The 16,219-nt window shown below is 45.4% G+C and overlaps 1 protein-coding gene across 13 annotated transcripts in view; it reads right to left on the bottom strand.

The window, feature by feature from the left end:
* Nucleotides 1-16,219, bottom strand: part of LOC138526302 (LIM and senescent cell antigen-like-containing domain protein 1) — a 548,584-nt gene that overhangs the window by 13,302 nt on the left and 519,063 nt on the right. For 9 of the 13 annotated variants that reach the window (XR_011283543.1, XR_011283548.1, XR_011283545.1 and 6 more), the window contains 3 exons: nt 15,851-15,899; nt 2,956-3,031; nt 1,968-2,165 (listed from right to left, as the gene is read on the bottom strand). Coding sequence is in view for 4 of the 13 variants with exons in the window: in XM_069636879.1 (XP_069492980.1) it covers nt 2,026-2,165; nt 2,956-3,031; nt 15,851-15,899 (265 nt within the window). In the remaining 9 variants the exon portion in view is untranslated. The remainder of the gene's footprint in view (nt 1-1,967; nt 2,166-2,955; nt 3,032-15,850; nt 15,900-16,219) is intronic. The other 4 variants (XM_069636882.1, XM_069636881.1, XM_069636880.1 and 1 more) reach the window with 2 other exon arrangements.

Raw genomic sequence — 16,219 nt, forward strand, 5'->3', positions numbered from 1 at the left:
AAGAATAGGTTATCGATCATGCCCATCTGATCTGTCAAAATAGGATTTGATGGGGAATGTGGGAGAGGTGAAAGTTGGTATCACCCACAAACATTCATCCCTGGGTCCTGCTAAATAGTTGAGATCACTGCGGTCCAGTCCACCCTCTTCTCCAACATGTGTCTATTAGGGAAGTAGAACCCTCAAATGTCCTCTGCAGTTTATACTTTGTCCTTTGTCATTGATGGGTTCAGCAGCAGGCCATCCAGTGGATCCCGAACACAGCTGGCCATGAATGAGCTAGGGGGAGTGGGCTGCGAGGTGTTGTGAGGGCTCTGGGCCTGAGACATTGGAATCGGAGGAAACCACAACCAAGGCTTCTGCATCTTTGATCATCATAGTCATTGGCCTGAAAGTCCTAAAGTCTCCCTGCCATCCATGATAGTCATGTCTATGCACACATTCAACTGTTGAAAAGGAGGGCAGGAAGCAGCACCTTCCAGCGAGCAGCCACATGCTGCTGTACAACGGTTGCTGCACCACTCCACTATACGGTCTTCTTGCACATTTAAGCCCCTCTGATCTAGGCCTCGAGCTGACCTGGTTACTGTGGAAAACTTTGAAATATTGGATTATTTCTTATGCCTTACTTAAAAACGATCTCCAAAAACCACAGATGTTAGCCCCATTTTGAAATAGGCGCATTAATATGCTGATCATCTTCATGTTTCAGTCAATGAGAGGAACAGGAGCATAGTCTTTGCTTTTACACATGTCTAAACGCAACAAACCTGGCGAATATGAAACTTTAGCAAAGCATTTTTTTGGTTTAACTTAAAAAAACTGCATAGAAAAATAAACGTCATGTTTAAAGCTACAAATAGATTGTTCAACATTCTAAAGGATGGGGATGTATATGGAATAGGTTTCAGGACATATACAGACAACAAACTGTAGGACTAGAGAATATTTGCATATGGTTTTGCAATTTCAAAAACCTGTCTGTTCGATGGGTTGACCTGCCCCTTTCTCACAGGAGTACCTAGTGTTGCGATTTGTGTTTGTATATGGCCCATTACAATCAAAATCAAATTGTGATAGTTGGAGCGGATTAACATTTCACTGACAACGTGGAATTCAATTATGTAACCAGTTGTGCTTTTGGTGTTGTGAGGTCAAAGAAGACCTGAAAAACCTTGCCAGAGTGAAAACTAGAAGTTCAATAACTTATCCACAAATTGCAAGTGATTAAGCAAATGACGTTCACCACATGAAAACAAAATGAAACCAGTCCAACACACTCCAACACACACACACACACCCCGCCCCTCCCCCCGCCAAAGCTGTAGAGCAAATGTAACTAAGAGCTACATCAGGCAATCATAATTTGACTGGATAGAGCCCCTGGCTTCAGTCGTTCATATTCGGAGTAACCCAAGCATGCCGACTTTTGTTGCTGCGATTCAATACGGACAGTTGTATTCATATTTACAGCAAGGTTAGCAGCACAACAGGCAAAGAAAGAAATGTTAGTGGAAAAGAAACATGAGAATGAAACCGGTCATGCAGTGAAAAACCGTCATAGGTTGAAATTCAATTATAGTGACACACAGAGAAAACATGAATATAGCGTTTCCTCGGCCATTTAACACATTTTGTGCATACACTGTAGAAATGTTTTTGAGTTGAATAGTTGTTTCCGATGGGCAGCGAGAATATAAAACTACCCCTTTTTGGATGCTGTAAAGTTGCCTATGGCCATGAGAACACTGAAGCCGTGTTCATCTGTGTCCAATGTATGTGAAACTTAAAGTCCCACATTTGAAAGTAAATCTGACAGGATAAGAAATGTGATAACTGCTATTTGTGTTTGCAAAAGGTTCATGTCCAGAGGAAACTGCAGGTTTGGGACAGTTTTAAAACGCGTTGCTCAACCACCGATTACCAAGACTCATGCAACAAAACAAATGTACGTCCTAAAGACTAACCAAAGATGAAGGGTGCAAGAACTGGTGATGAAAGTGGGGGAAAAAAAAGTTTACAAACAGAGCGGCTTTTTCTTTTTCTGCTTGTCTTTATCCTTGGCTTCCCGCTCACGTTTGGCAAGCCGGCGCTTAAACTCTTCAGGCATATTCTCATAACAGTGTCTGCAGACAGGTTTTAGGTCAATCTCAACAAATTTATCCCTTCAGACAGGATAGGAGAGATAGAGGAAAGAACAGTAAGAGTTATAGAGTCACAGACAAGTAGCTTTAAGACACAGAAAAGTAACAATATTTCCTTTATGGAGAGGGGCACACTGCCAGCTTTTACTGAAAGCTAGCACTTCCTTAACCCATGGTCGTGATTGCAAAACTAGGACTTAAGTTTGAATGCTTAAACAACCTGTATTAATCAAGACTTATTTAATCCTCTTTCAGAAAGGTTGCCGGTCTTCATTAGACTGAAACATCGGCTAACACCAGTGCTTTGCTGCTAGTAGACATATCTGCTACTCACCTAAATACCTCTCTGGGCAACAACCTATTTATTATCTGTGCCCCTTTACTGAGGTATGCTCCAAATGTGTTCAATTGTATATTTCTTGTCGGAGTGCATCTGTTCCCAGCCACTAAGCCTTGAAGTAGTCTTACTTAGGATGGGATACTCTATAACGATGCGAAAAGAAACAAATATTTCTCAAATGGGGTTCTCAAGAAAGAAACACTGACGAGCAGTGCCAACCAGAACACCTCAAATTTAGAATGCTAATGCTGATGACAACTGGGGGCTTACCCACTCTGCACTGCACCGGTCTCTGTCTCAAGCCTCCCTATAAAGGGTTCGAAAAACTGGAAGGGTAGACCGTAAAACGTGCACGTTGCAACAGGAACGCTAACTGTATTGGGAGAATGGGGAGGAAGTATTCACACCAAGAGCTGTCCAACCCAGTTGCGCAAACCCAGGTTTCAATCTGATCGTACACAAAATACTTACTTGAGTGTAAGCTTGGTGTTGCAAGTTGAGCAAGCAAAACAGTTCACACACCAGGCCTTGTTTAATGCAGATACAACTAGGAGGAAAAATACAGATATCAGCAACTTGCAGGGTACTGCCATTTCATCTTCTATAATAATTAGGACGAATGACATGCTTGATACAGGATTAAGACACTTGGCCTGTGTGTAGAACTGCACAATAGCATCTGCTGCTTTGGCGGGTGATTGATTCAGATACCGGTTGGCCTTCAGAGGTATTACAAAAACACTTTATTTCTGCCAAAAAACACACACAAAAAAAAAAATCACACAACTGTAAAAGTCTAACACACAATAAAGGGTCATTACAAGTTTGGCAGTAAATCCGCCAAAATACCGGCAAACTATTACAGTTACTGCCACTTCGCCTGGTGGAATTTCCACCGGATTACGAGTGGTGGTAGACTGTGTTGATCTCCATTCCATGGAGTCCCATTGGACTTAATAAGGGGGGGGGGGGATTACAGGCGCCTGTAATACGGCCGTTTTTTGCTGGTACGGTAGTGGAATGACCTCCCCACCACTAAACATGGAGTATGCCGGTCCGGAAACATGCAGGTAAACAGAATTACTGGCACGTTAATTTCGCACCAGCATACTTGTAATGAGGCCCAATTAATTAACTTTCAGCAAGAACAATACTGATATAAATAAATAAACTATACGTTTACCTTCAAATCCACCTTCTCTCTTTCCTCAGTAGCCCAAGTAATAAACTGATTAAGCGCCCAACATGCCATGCAGCAATTCAGTATGTCGCACAAACTGCTGTTCTCAAAGTTTAAAGTTGAAGAGAAGCATACTAGGATTCAAGAGGAGGTTCACACCCGCTTTCTCTTCTGAAACGCATTGTGTGGATTAACGCAGAGGGGCTCAAACACAAAAAAAGTTTCTTTTAGGACTTGAAAGCTTTGGGGGCAGAGGAGAATCTTCCTCCCAGACAGATTCCCTGTGACCGACGCCCACCCCCAGGCTATCTGCATCACTGGTGCTCATGAAGCCACCCACGTTGTTCATTCCTTAGGCAGGCAATGTTTCCCATGCTCTCCATAGGGTTTATAGTCAAAAAGTCGAATTACATATTTTCGAAAGTCAATCTCGAAAACAAAGTCGAAAAAAAAAATTCGAATGTATATTTTTTTATGTTTTTTGTTCGAAATGTCCCCAACTCCCTTTTTTGTATTTTTTTTATTTTACCCCTTTTACTTACGAAACCCCCCAAAAAAAAAACATTCGAATTTTTTTTTTCGACATTTTGTTTGACATTTTTGTTGGTCAACTTTATTTTTTCGAGTTTTTGACTGCACACCTCTCCTTAGGCATTCATTCCCTAGACATGTGTGTGTGTCTGGTTCATAAACAGGCTCTCCCCACTGGTCTGTCCCAAACCTAGGGTCTCCAAGTCGGTTCTGCCCAGGCATATTCGTCTGTGACACCACCAAGCACCCACTACCCACTTTACTGTTCTTTGGTTCCATTGTAGTTGGAAGTCTCACCCTAGACAAACTGTATGCTCGAAGCCCAAGGATCACAGTCAGTCTGAACAACTTTGACTTCCATGATGGGCGATCTAAACACCCCCACGAACCCAGGGATATTTGTGTAGCCTCTTCAAACTTCTGAGGATAGCTTGGTGGCTGGATTTGCTCTGCATACTCCCTATTTGACTTGACCCCTTGCAGGCCCCTATTGAGCTGCTTAAGGAGCTATCTCCCATTCATGAATGCAGCTTTTCAATTCAAATATTACTCATCTCAAATGCTTGATCCAAGTTCACTGCACAAAATACCTAGTCATATGTCAACAGTATCCGTTGCAACCCATTCAGATTTGTTTTGCAGAATATTTGTGGATGGGGGAAATGTTGCAATGACCGGTTCAGCACGCAGATCATAAAGACTTCGGTTAAGGGAGCAGATCAGAAGAGCACATAGATTTGCATAAGGCCTTGATCCAAGTTATAATGTGCTGTGAAAAAGGCATTTTGTAACATTATTGCCCATTGATATTGCCAATGAACATGGACATATGCATTCTCAGCATCAATCATGACACAGAGAGAAAGACCATGTTTGTCATGGTTACCTTTTTAGTTCGATTATTAGGTTGCTCTAAAGCGCCGCCTAGAAGCTGAAACTATTGCAGTGCAGTACAGCTAGGGGAAGACGGCATAGGGAGGGACAAAAAGCTTGTAGAGTTTGGTTATTTACCCATCCATTGACTGCCCATGGTCATGCTATGGACCTTCGCACCCACTTTTGGCACCTCTCCGCTTATAACACATCCTACTGGGATCTCTTTGGGCTAGGTTATCAAGCCTTAATATCAACCTTGGCACTCTAATTGCATGCCCGTGTTATTTCAAAGCAGTCTCCTGAGAGTTAATGGCTTAATTGGAGCTGAAAACTGTATTACGGGTGTAAATGTCTTACGCAGGTCGGCCTTCAGCCACTTAAATTATAAGCAGTAGGTGTGTCCTTCACTGAAGTCCTGTAAAAAGAAAACATGCCAAATCCATTATCTTTGGCTTGTGTATAGGTATTAGATCAGCATTTACCAGGCACTTCTATCACATGCCCAAGGACTCACACTGTTTTGCAGCTTCTACAATTAGGACAATGTCTTGGGAGGATAGCTCAGGGGCAACAGGCTCGCCTTGGAAGCAAGACGACACGGAGCACAACAGGTTCGGTCCGCGCTTAGAAACCTCTGGGTATTAAGCATGTTATAAATAACCTATCATAGGTACAATTATGCAGTCCCAGGCCTACCCAAAACTGTTGCCATTGCCAATGCTCGGTTGTTAAAGAACACACTTTAACAGGGTCAGGAAGGTGACATGGGGGGGTGCGATATGGGCACTTTTCTTCTGTAAGGGTTTTTTTGTTAAGTCCAGTCTGGGTCAAGCCTTTAGAAAGCACACCCTTGGTGAAAAGGGGTTATACCCCTTAGGTTTAACCTGAAATACCCAAAGGCTTGGTAGCAATGGCTGAGCAGCCAGGCTTAATCTAGGAGGGAGGAGGGCTGTGGTGGGGCACACACAACTCAGAGTATATACTTAGTTGAATCAAACTCTTAGAAGCTAGGAGTTATATGAAAAAATAGGTATTTATTTATAAGTACGGTAAGTACTATCACACAATAATGTAAAGGAACAGTTGCAATATTCAGAGTTGGATACTTCAGAATAGCAATAAAACACATCACAATCAAATCTGAAACAAATATGCAAACCTATAGAAACGTTGATAACTTTGTATAACTTAAGCTTAGCCTATCTTAGAAAGTGCAGCTCTGTCTTAGGTGAATCTCACAAAGTCAGAGGGTACTGTAGGGTTGGCATGGTATCACAAGTATGACATTGACACAATGGGTACAATTTTAAAAAACTTTATTGAAGTTTCTGGAATTTGGCAAACTCCTACTCTGCCCTATAACTAAGATGGGAGTAGTCTCGACCAACAAATGATAAACAAAACAGTCCTAGTAGAGTCCGTCAAATCAAAATGGCCTATGCTAACAAAACCTAATGCCTGCCCCTTCTCTTGTACAAAAAGTGTATAGAGGGGAAATGTATGCAAAGGAAAATGCAGTGTTCAAATTAATAAAAAAAGGTAGCTAAATCAGCTCTCCTCCCCACTTTAGACCCCACGGAATGAGGCAGTCTTTGTAGGCAGGATGACACACTCTTGCTCGGGGGTTGGGAGGGGGTCTTAGTACAATAAACGGTTCCAAAATGTGGATCGAGGCTCATCTGGCCTTCCATGTTAAAAGTCTCTTGTTCAGACCTCCAAACAATGTTTCAACACAAAGTTCACGTATATCCCCCTCTGTCGGTCTGAGACCTCTTCAAACACAAAGTTCAACAAAACTTACAAAGGGGCTCCCTTCCCCAAGCTGATTACACTTCGGGTCACCCTCAGCCAGGCTCAGACCACTTTCTGGTGTCAAAGACTTCCAAATGTGCGTGGTTTTCTTTGCAGACCTCCACAGGACCACTTTGACTTATAGTTCAAGATTCAACTTCCACTCTCCCCTTCTCTAGGAGATAATTCTGATTATTTTGCTTTTGCACTTCATTTTCTTTATCATTACAAACAATGTACCTTTCACAGACACTTTCGAGTAGGCTACTTTCTTTCACCGGACCACTCCGTTACTCAGTATCACTGATTCCACAGCTGTATTTACTTCAATGTTCATTCAGAGGTCTGCCCTTCTTTGCATCTCATCCACAAGTGCGCAGCCTTCACTTGCGATATAATGTTACCACTTCACATGTAACACACACCGGTCTCTCGAGGCACTTGCCAACTCACCGGCTGTGTGCGATTCTTTCTTGGTTCTAGGTTATCCAATTCACAAGTCAAGTTTAGTACCACAGGCTTGGCCTCGCCTCCCCAACTCACCCGGTAGGGTCACTGGCTTCCTTGAAACACAATGCAGTCTTCACTTGCAGAATCTGGCCTTCTCCAGGTGTCTTTTGTGGCCTGACTGAGGCAACGATCTCCAGTAGGGAACTTTTGGGGTTTTCGACCTGCTGCTCAAGTCCCCTGGTCAGTCGCTCTGCTCCAGTGGGTTTGCCTTTGCCATGGAAAATCGGCTCTTACTTGTGTTCCGTCTTGCTCAGAGTGTTTCTTTAGGGTTTACCTTTTATCCGTTTGAGGAGAGCCAATTGGTATCAGGTGTATGCACTTGAAGTCAAGTGCCTGACTTTGCCTGACCCGATTAACGGGACATGTCCAGTACGATGTACGAGTTAGTCTTGTTCCTCTCAGTTGTGGAATCTGATAAAATGAGATGCCTGGATTTGTTATCATTAGAGAATCAGTACTCTGTTACAGAACCATTACTCATCAGTACCCATTGTTAGAGAACCATTATTTAGTAGTACCCCTTTAGGAATGATTGCATCATGTTTAGTTATCCATTATTGCATCCTGTTCTGATTATTACATGAAGAAGTAGCATCATTACACTATCCACATATTAGACTGCCACTTTTGTATGCATTAGCCATTTGCAATGGAATGACACACTGTCAATTTTGAAAATGCCATGTAGAACCATTTAGAATGACACATTGTTATGCTTTGTAGTTACACATTTAGAGATATGTTTGACACGTATGTATGTATGTAGAGTGTGCACTTAGAATGAGTTTGCATTATGTAGCGCTTGGATTTGTGAGAGTAAGCACTAAATAGAATGAGGCCTAAGGATCCTAAAGCCATTTCTGATGGAAACAGAGAAGTTGTTTGCGCCGTGGTGTGCGAAGATTGTTTTGAGTTAACAGTGTACAAGTATTCATAAACATTGACAGAGAGACACAGATAACACAAACCTTTGTCCGTGTGGAGACAGCCTGGCTAATCAGCTTGAGCTTGTGTGCAGCGGAGACAGCAATGGTGGGGGCAGCGCCATGGAGTGGGGAGATGGGAGAAGTGCTTTTTGCATGAGGAGAGATGGCCTGTTCTCTGGAGGAGAGAGGATTTCGTAATTCAGACAGAGCCAACAGTGGAGTGAATGGAGAAATAGGAGGAATAGATGGTGTTTTACAGGCACCACACACGGAAGGCCCAGGCAGAGATATGATGTCCTATATCAGATTGACACAGAACACGTAGTGACCAGAACACGAGACAGAACATAAAACAGACTGGCAGGCACTGCCTGAATATAGAATGCTGACAGAGTGAAAGACATTCTTAGCTTAGAAAATGTATGTAACCATGGGAAAGAGTGCGTCATTGGAAAGTATAACCAGAAGCCGAGAGAAGACAGAGCTGTTAGTTGCTGTGAGGGAGTTGCTGTTAGTTCTTGCTGGTAGTTGCTGTTGGAGAATGGGGTTAGATAAAGATGGAGCTGCTTTCTGAGAATACGGGAGAGATGTCTTGGTGCAGCAGAATCTGATGGCTTTGGGGCAGAGCTTGGCAGAAGCAGTTCGAGTGACCAGATCTTGAGGGGCCTGCCACTGCTGACTGGCTGATTGTCAGTCTCTCCTCTATGCACAACTCTGCAAAGACAGAGTGGGAAACAGATGCACAAGCAAATGGGAAGTATGGTCCATGGCCTGGACAAACTGATTGATTACAACCAGTGGGGTGGCTTGGCTGATGGCTTTGGGAAGGACATGGCATCTGAAGGGGAGGTGCCTGAGCCAAATGAGTAGGGACAGAATGTTGTGCCATGGAGGTTGGGGGGACGGGCATTCCCTGCTCACCCCCTAGAATTACGACAATGGTAGATTTGCACCAGAAGCATAAAAGGTGCAAATTCGATATTGGCTAGAGTTTTAGCATTGTCTGCATTATGCTTTGCTGTGCATAAATAAATGTATTCCATTGTTATAATTGAATCGATTCATGTGTTTTATTTGTGTCTTGTGTCAATAGGAGTAAGATAGGTGTATGTTATTAGAAGTAAGTTAGGAGTAACACATTGCACATACGGCGTGAGATACAAAAGCAGAGGAGTGTAGGGATCCACACCCCCCCCTGGGGGATTGTCTAAGACCGGTGCATGGTTGCCCAGGGGGGTGGCAAGACGATGGCAGGGATTTGTTTTCCAGACTAACACAGTCACCATCTTCCTCGGTCCAGTGTTTGTGTAAAAAAGGGGTGGGAGAATTGGGACCTCGCAGAATCCTACAAAATAGGATGGGGTAGATTAACAAAAAAGGTGGGAATACTGCATCCCACCATCGGCTGCCCCCTCACCCAGGTGATCCTCCCACACTGATCCACCCCCAGGAATTGGATCAAAAGTGATGGCCGTGTACTGGCCACCTGGACCACAAGTCCCAGAGGACTAGCGGGTGAGACACCCTTTGGTTTCTCACAGGACACTGGGGTACCTGTGACCAAGGGCTGGGGAAAAAAAGGCAAGAAAGCAGAGTTCAGGGATCAAAGAAGCAGAGTCCAGCAGAAAGCTTTGCAGGTTGGTAACAGTTAGGTTTACTTTGGCAAGGAAATTAGCAGTTTCCCTAGCCGGATTGCACCAAGGACAAGTGTCCCCAAGAGAGCACAATGGGTTGTCCACGCCAACATAGCGCAAGGTAGGCTCTGGAGGGGTTCAAGGATTAGTTGAATGCAGCCCCAGAAGCAAGATAACAATGCAGCAAGTCCAAGGTAAGTACCTAGGAGCAGGATAGTAGTGTTTCCAAATTAAGAACAATGTCACAGGACGGTCTATAAGGTACGGAGACCGAAAACCCCCATTCGGGTTTCTTGGCCTTGGTGGCTGAAGAAGGAACTTTGGAAGGATCAGCCGGATGCACTCTTGCTGCAGGATGCCCAGCAGATCTTCACGGCACTGGCTCGCTGGAGCCCTTCGCACGCTTCAGGACAGTGACGTTTCTCGCCCAGCAGACTTCTCTCTGGTTCTCAGTTCTCAACTTGGCTGAGGGGAGGTCTAGGAGCAGGAAAGAGTCACTGCAGTCCCAGAAGGATGCCCACAAGGTTTCAGCCAAAACTGCGCGTCACAAGACCAGGCACCGCAAAATGGCACAGGTCCCAGAGTACTGGGAGTTTGCAGGCCCAGGAGGTTAGAGCTCTTCAAGGAATGGCATAAAATGCAGGTGTCTTGAAACTGGTTAGGCCCACCAGTCCAGGGAAGGAACTGGTCTTCAGGACATCTTCCCCTGTCGCTCAGAATGCAGGGTCCAGCCAGAAGCGGCTACTCAACGGCTCTGGAGTTCGCTTAAAGTTGCTGGATACGTCCTTCTACGAATTACTCTTTGGCTCTTCAGTCCAGTGGTCGACTCAGTTTCTGCTCCAGGACACTCGCCTTTTATGCAGGAAAACGGCCTGAGCCCACCAATCACCAGACATGCATCCATTCACACTTGGGGGCAGGCTGCCCAATGAGGAAAGCCAGCCTCCCAGCACTAACTGATTCCAGGCAGACATACTGCAGGACAAAGACCATGGGAGTTTTGGTCACCTCACCCACTTCTGTCTTGATCCACTCAAAGTCTTGGCAGGCTTTGCAAGGGAAGCCTGCCAAAGACAAAAGACCCATCAAGACACCCCCCCCCCTCCCCACTCAGGTAGGTAGAAGGTGGTGCAAGAAAGAGCAAGCCATCAAGAAAAAAGTATATTAAAAGTTTTAGGCAAATGGTGACCCTTGTGTCCCTTATCGCAGCTGCAAAGGCAGCCTGCGACAAAAGTCCAGAAAAGGTTGTGCACAAAGCTACACTGCCACCAACCCGTCACATGAACTTGGAACAGTAACTAAAAGTTACTGGAAAGGCAAAAAAAGGGAGACAAAGTTCCCCCCTCAGCACTCCACTTAAGGTGGGGGATGCTGATCTCGCAAAATAAAATACAGGAGGGGCAAAAAGTGTCCCCCTCTCCTGGTAACACAAGTAAAATAAAAAAGAGAAGCTCAAAGCAACGATTCACAGAAAATGTAGTGTATTGCAATAATAAAAAGGTAGATGACAGAAAAGATGGAGGAAAAGAATAACTTCATAGAAGTATAGAAGAGGAAAAACGTGTTCCCATGACTAGAGTAAAAGAATGGGTGTGTGCGAAAAATCCCACTCACCCAGGAGAATCAGTCCAAAAATCCAATAATACAGCAAAAATGCAAGTAGGGAGAATTTCACTCAAAAAAGGAAAATCTACCTAAAAGGATTTTCAGCAGAGTCAGTCCTGCCCCAGGGGCGGTGTGAGGGAATTGTGAGGGCCCCAGTCACTGCCCCACTCTATGTGTCTAGTTACAGGTGGGTGGTACCACAGTCAATCCCCAATGCCTGAAGTCTTTTTCCGACGCCATGTGCCAGCACCGCATCATGTGCAAGTCGCCACGCTTTGGCAGAAAAATGAGCCAATGCCAAGTACAAGACAGATAACAGCATGGGCCCTGCAAACCATTTCTCCATTGAAACAAAACTCACTGCATCGCTCAAAAGCAACAATCACCGGAACCCATATCAAGAAGACAAACACTACAAATCAAAATGGGGCAGGGCTAAGTGGGGATTTTAATGTTTTGCATCGCAGTGACACTCCCTCCAGGAAAATAGCAAGATTGTATGGGCTCCAAGAGAGGTCACTCAATGTTCCAATGGAAAGGGGAGCGAAGTGCCACCACAGGAAGGGGCGGGGGATAAAAACCCTGCAGCAGACAAGAGTGTGGGTGGTTCGGGTGAGGTCAGGTGGAGTAGAGGTGGATCAAGAGGAAGTACAGTTGAGATTGTGGCAGGTGAGATGTTGGTCATGAGAGAGAGTGCTACCTGGATATGAGTGCGTGTGAATGGCTGTTGGAAGGTGTGAGCAGGAATTAGAGAGAGTAGAAGAAGAAGTGAGCGAAAGTAAGAAGTGTCTGAGGCAGTATAAGAGGGAATGATTCAAAGTGGAAGGAGAGGACGGGATGACAAAGGAACGGTAGGCAGACAGAGGGCAGCAAAGAGTAGAGGGGAGAGGAGGCAGGAGAGGAAAGTAGAGGAGACTAGACAGTGGGGGAAAGGAGAGTAGAGGGGAAGGTAGAGAGTATAGGGGAGAGGAGATCAGAGGGAGACTGAGTGGAAGAGTGGCTAGATTTTGTGATCATCAGAGGAATTAGCGCAGAGGAGGGGAAGGGGAAAAGGAAGTGGAGTAAAGGAAAATGGGAGGGAGGGAGAAAGGAAAGAAACATCAGGAACACAAATGCAAGGGGGTAGAAGTCTTGAGTCAGAGCAACTGGGCACTTGGAAATGCACCAAATCTTACGGAAACCCATTTCCACGGGGATTCTTGGGATAGGTGTTCCCCAAGAACAGGGGTATGCAACCTTTGTCTCTAAATGTTGTCACCTACAAATCCCATCAAAATAGTCAGCATAGTCAACAGTGAAGGAACCTGTGAATCAGTTCAAAACACCTGGAGAGCTGTAGGTTGCGGAACCCTGACCTAGAAGAATTCCAGAGGGATTCAGAGGAAAGCCAGGAGGGGGTTTTGGCCATCACTCTAGCCAGAACTATAGTGACTGTTGCAAATCTCCTCGACATGGGCAGAGACTGCTTTAGGGAAGCACCACAACATCTGAGCCATTATCAAAACTCTATGTTCCATGCTTAAGCTGCACTGAGTGGCGAGTATTGTAAAAACCACTGGCACTGCATTGTTGTAACACTGATGACATGAACCATTGAAAAAAAAAAGGAAAATTGTAAAAGTATGTTATATTATATTTTTAAGATGAGATAAATCATATACAACTGAACATTGGCTTTTGCCAGTAAAGATTGGCTTACTCTTGCTCTGGGAACATAAAATCACATGGTCCCACTTGACTACTTATTTCATGGAACATGTATAGCTGGGGTTCAAAATAAGGTTTTAATCATATGTTTTACATTGCTCATATTAATGCTAAAGGATATTTGTACTGTGCACCATCACCACCAGTGTGGTCACCTGGCGCTCTGGCGGCTCTGAAAAAGGGAGGGGGGGTGAGTTAGTGGGAATGAGCTGGAGAAGTGCAAGAGAGCAGTGATGTGCTGTTGGCAGCCTCAGCCCGGTGGGTCTGTTGGCTGGGCTTGGGGTGTTTCGGTTGGCAGTTGTATGCTGTTGTGCCAGTCTATGTGTGGTTTGTTTTGTTGTTGCAGTGTAGTGAAGTTTGTGCGGTTTGCTGCGTTTAAGGGTTGTGTTTGGTTTTAGTTTGAGAGGTGTATGCAGAGGAGTGAAATTGTTAGTGAGTTGGTTATTGATTCATGATTGTATGCTTGGTCTAGGCTTGGCAGGAGAGTCGTTTATCAATCATTGAATAACCTCTCTATCTAGATGCGACGCAGGCTACGTTGAGGATTCCAACTAAGTGCGGCATATGCTGACATTTACAATTCTGTCTAGATGTGGCGCATGCTAGGCTTAGGAGTTCCATCTATGTGTGCATATGCTAGTATTCACAATTCTAACTAGATGCGAGGCAGGCTACGTTGAGGATTCCAACTAAGTGCAGCATATTCTGACATTTACAATTCTGTCTAGATGTGGCGCCTGCTAGGCTTAGGCGTTCCCTCTATGTGTGCATATGCTAGTATTCACAATTCTAACTAGATGGGAGGCAGGCTACGTTGAGGATTCCAACCAAGTGCGGCACATGCTGACATTTACCATTCCATCCAGATGTGGCGCATGCTAACGATTATTACACCCGTCAAAGGTGACATGGGCTGATCTTGACCGTTCTGTATGGGTTAGTAAACATAGGCACTAGTTAACATTGGCTGTGCAGCCCTATCAATGATATACAAATGCCAGCAGCATAACAGTATGTTAGTGCATAGTGTAGTGCAACTTTTATGATCGTCAACGTTATGGAGGGGTAGGTAGAGTGGCAAGGGCTTTCTGGAGTAGAGGGATTGCTCTACCCCCACTCATGCCACACTTAGTTTTGTTGGTGTCTGTTAGCTGCTGGCTTCCTTTGCTTCCCCTGCGGACACCGGCAGACATCTTGGAGCCGCCAGTGCTGGAGCCGCCCTTTGCCTTAGGGTCCTTAGCCGCAGGTCTGCCAGGCAGAGGGCTGCCTTGGTTGGGTTAATTAATGCCAGTCAGCCAATCACAGCGGAAGGAGGTCCGGGAGGCGGGCGAGGGAGGGGAAGCCAGGGGAACAGGATGAGCGCGGTACGAGGGGGTGTAGGGGTGGGGGAGGTTGTCTGAGGCAGCATGGGCAAGGAATGGGGTAATGGGTCCCTGCAGCTCACCTGAGGTCGCTGTGCTGGTAATGGCGTTCTCCCAGGTAAAGCTGCAGGCCCAGGCACACAGCAAGGCCCAAATGGCCAATCACAGGGGAGGGAGGTCCGGGAGGCGGGCGGAGGGACGGGAAGCAGGGGAACGGGATGAGCACGGTATGAGGAGGTCTGGGGGTGGGGGTGTGTCTGAGGCCACATGGGCTAGGAATGGGGTAATAGGTCCCTGCAGCTCACCTGGGGTCGCCGTGCTGGTAATGGCGTTCTCCCAGGTGAAGCTGCAGGCACACAGCAAGGCCTGAGTGGCCAATCACAGGGGAGGGAGGTCCGGGAGGCGGGCGGAGGGAGGGGAATCAGGGGCAAGGAATGGTGTAATGGGTCCCTGCAGCTCACTTGGGGTCGCCATAATAAATTAAGAAAACATAAATTACATATGTGGGGATGACCACCATAATTGGGCATAGAGTATGAGACTTATTTTGGTACAGGATTTAGATCCTATTCTCAATGTGTTTGGGTCCACCCCCTTCTTCAGTTGCAGTCTCTGGTAGCTCCCAGCTTCGCCCATTTCAACTTCCTCAAGAAAGCCTTCTGGCTGCCTCGCTTAGCTCCATCTGTAGCCGTTTTACCCCTGGACAGTCTCCCTGTGTGTTTTGTCTCCAGCCAACACTTTCAGAAGTGGCCAAAAGCAGATTCAAGTGCAGGGAGAAGGAGCGCTTTCATGTGCCACAGCTGCAAATGAGCCAAGAGCAAGAGGAGAAGAAGAGTAGCAAATAAACCCTATACAAGGCCAATGATTGCACGTCTGCCTAGGTCTTTAATGCGCTGTTAGCAGAACAGATAGGCATTCAGAAGTGTGGCTAGTCACAACACACCAGTCATCTGTCAGTATAGTTTAAGGGGCTACTAGCAAGGAGTTAGGCTCCAACATCAGACTTGGCTCTACAATGTATAAGACGGTGAAGGCATACTTGCTCCATTCACCACGCTAAACTGCTTTAGCAGTTCTGGGCATTCCAAAATCTCACAATAGCGCATTAAACCACCACCTAAGATGGGACTTGCAAATGCTCAGCACCAACAAGTAGGCGGTGGGACGACGATATCAAGCCCCTCTATTATAAGATGCCATTAAGAAAAGGTCTAAAAGACAACGTAATCCAACATGACTGCTTACCATCGCCTTCAATCACACGGTTACAGTGGAAACAAACATCCCCGAACAACTGTAGAGAAAAGAAAATGAATAGTATACATGAGAATATAAACGCTCACCCATTCCGAGGGTTTAAGTGATTAAAAGTAGACAGTAGGTAGAACCTGTAATAAGGGCATGGACAACAATGCAGGTAAAATCAAGACCTTGTTTTATGCCCATTACAACAAAGTTGCATGATAAACAAGCACCCAGAGCCCATGTACATCCAGTCCAGCTGAGGAACCCTACCAACTCCCTTCCATAGTACATCACAATCAGCTGGCTATAACCCATTCAATTACAAATATTTACAGTAGGGGAGGTCTTCTTATAAAGTTAGTCAATAAA

This window comes from Ambystoma mexicanum, chromosome 7p (genome assembly GCF_040938575.1).
Source record: "Ambystoma mexicanum isolate Mex_15411 chromosome 7p, UKY_AmexF1_1, whole genome shotgun sequence".
Taxonomy (NCBI): domain Eukaryota; kingdom Metazoa; phylum Chordata; class Amphibia; order Caudata; family Ambystomatidae; genus Ambystoma; species Ambystoma mexicanum.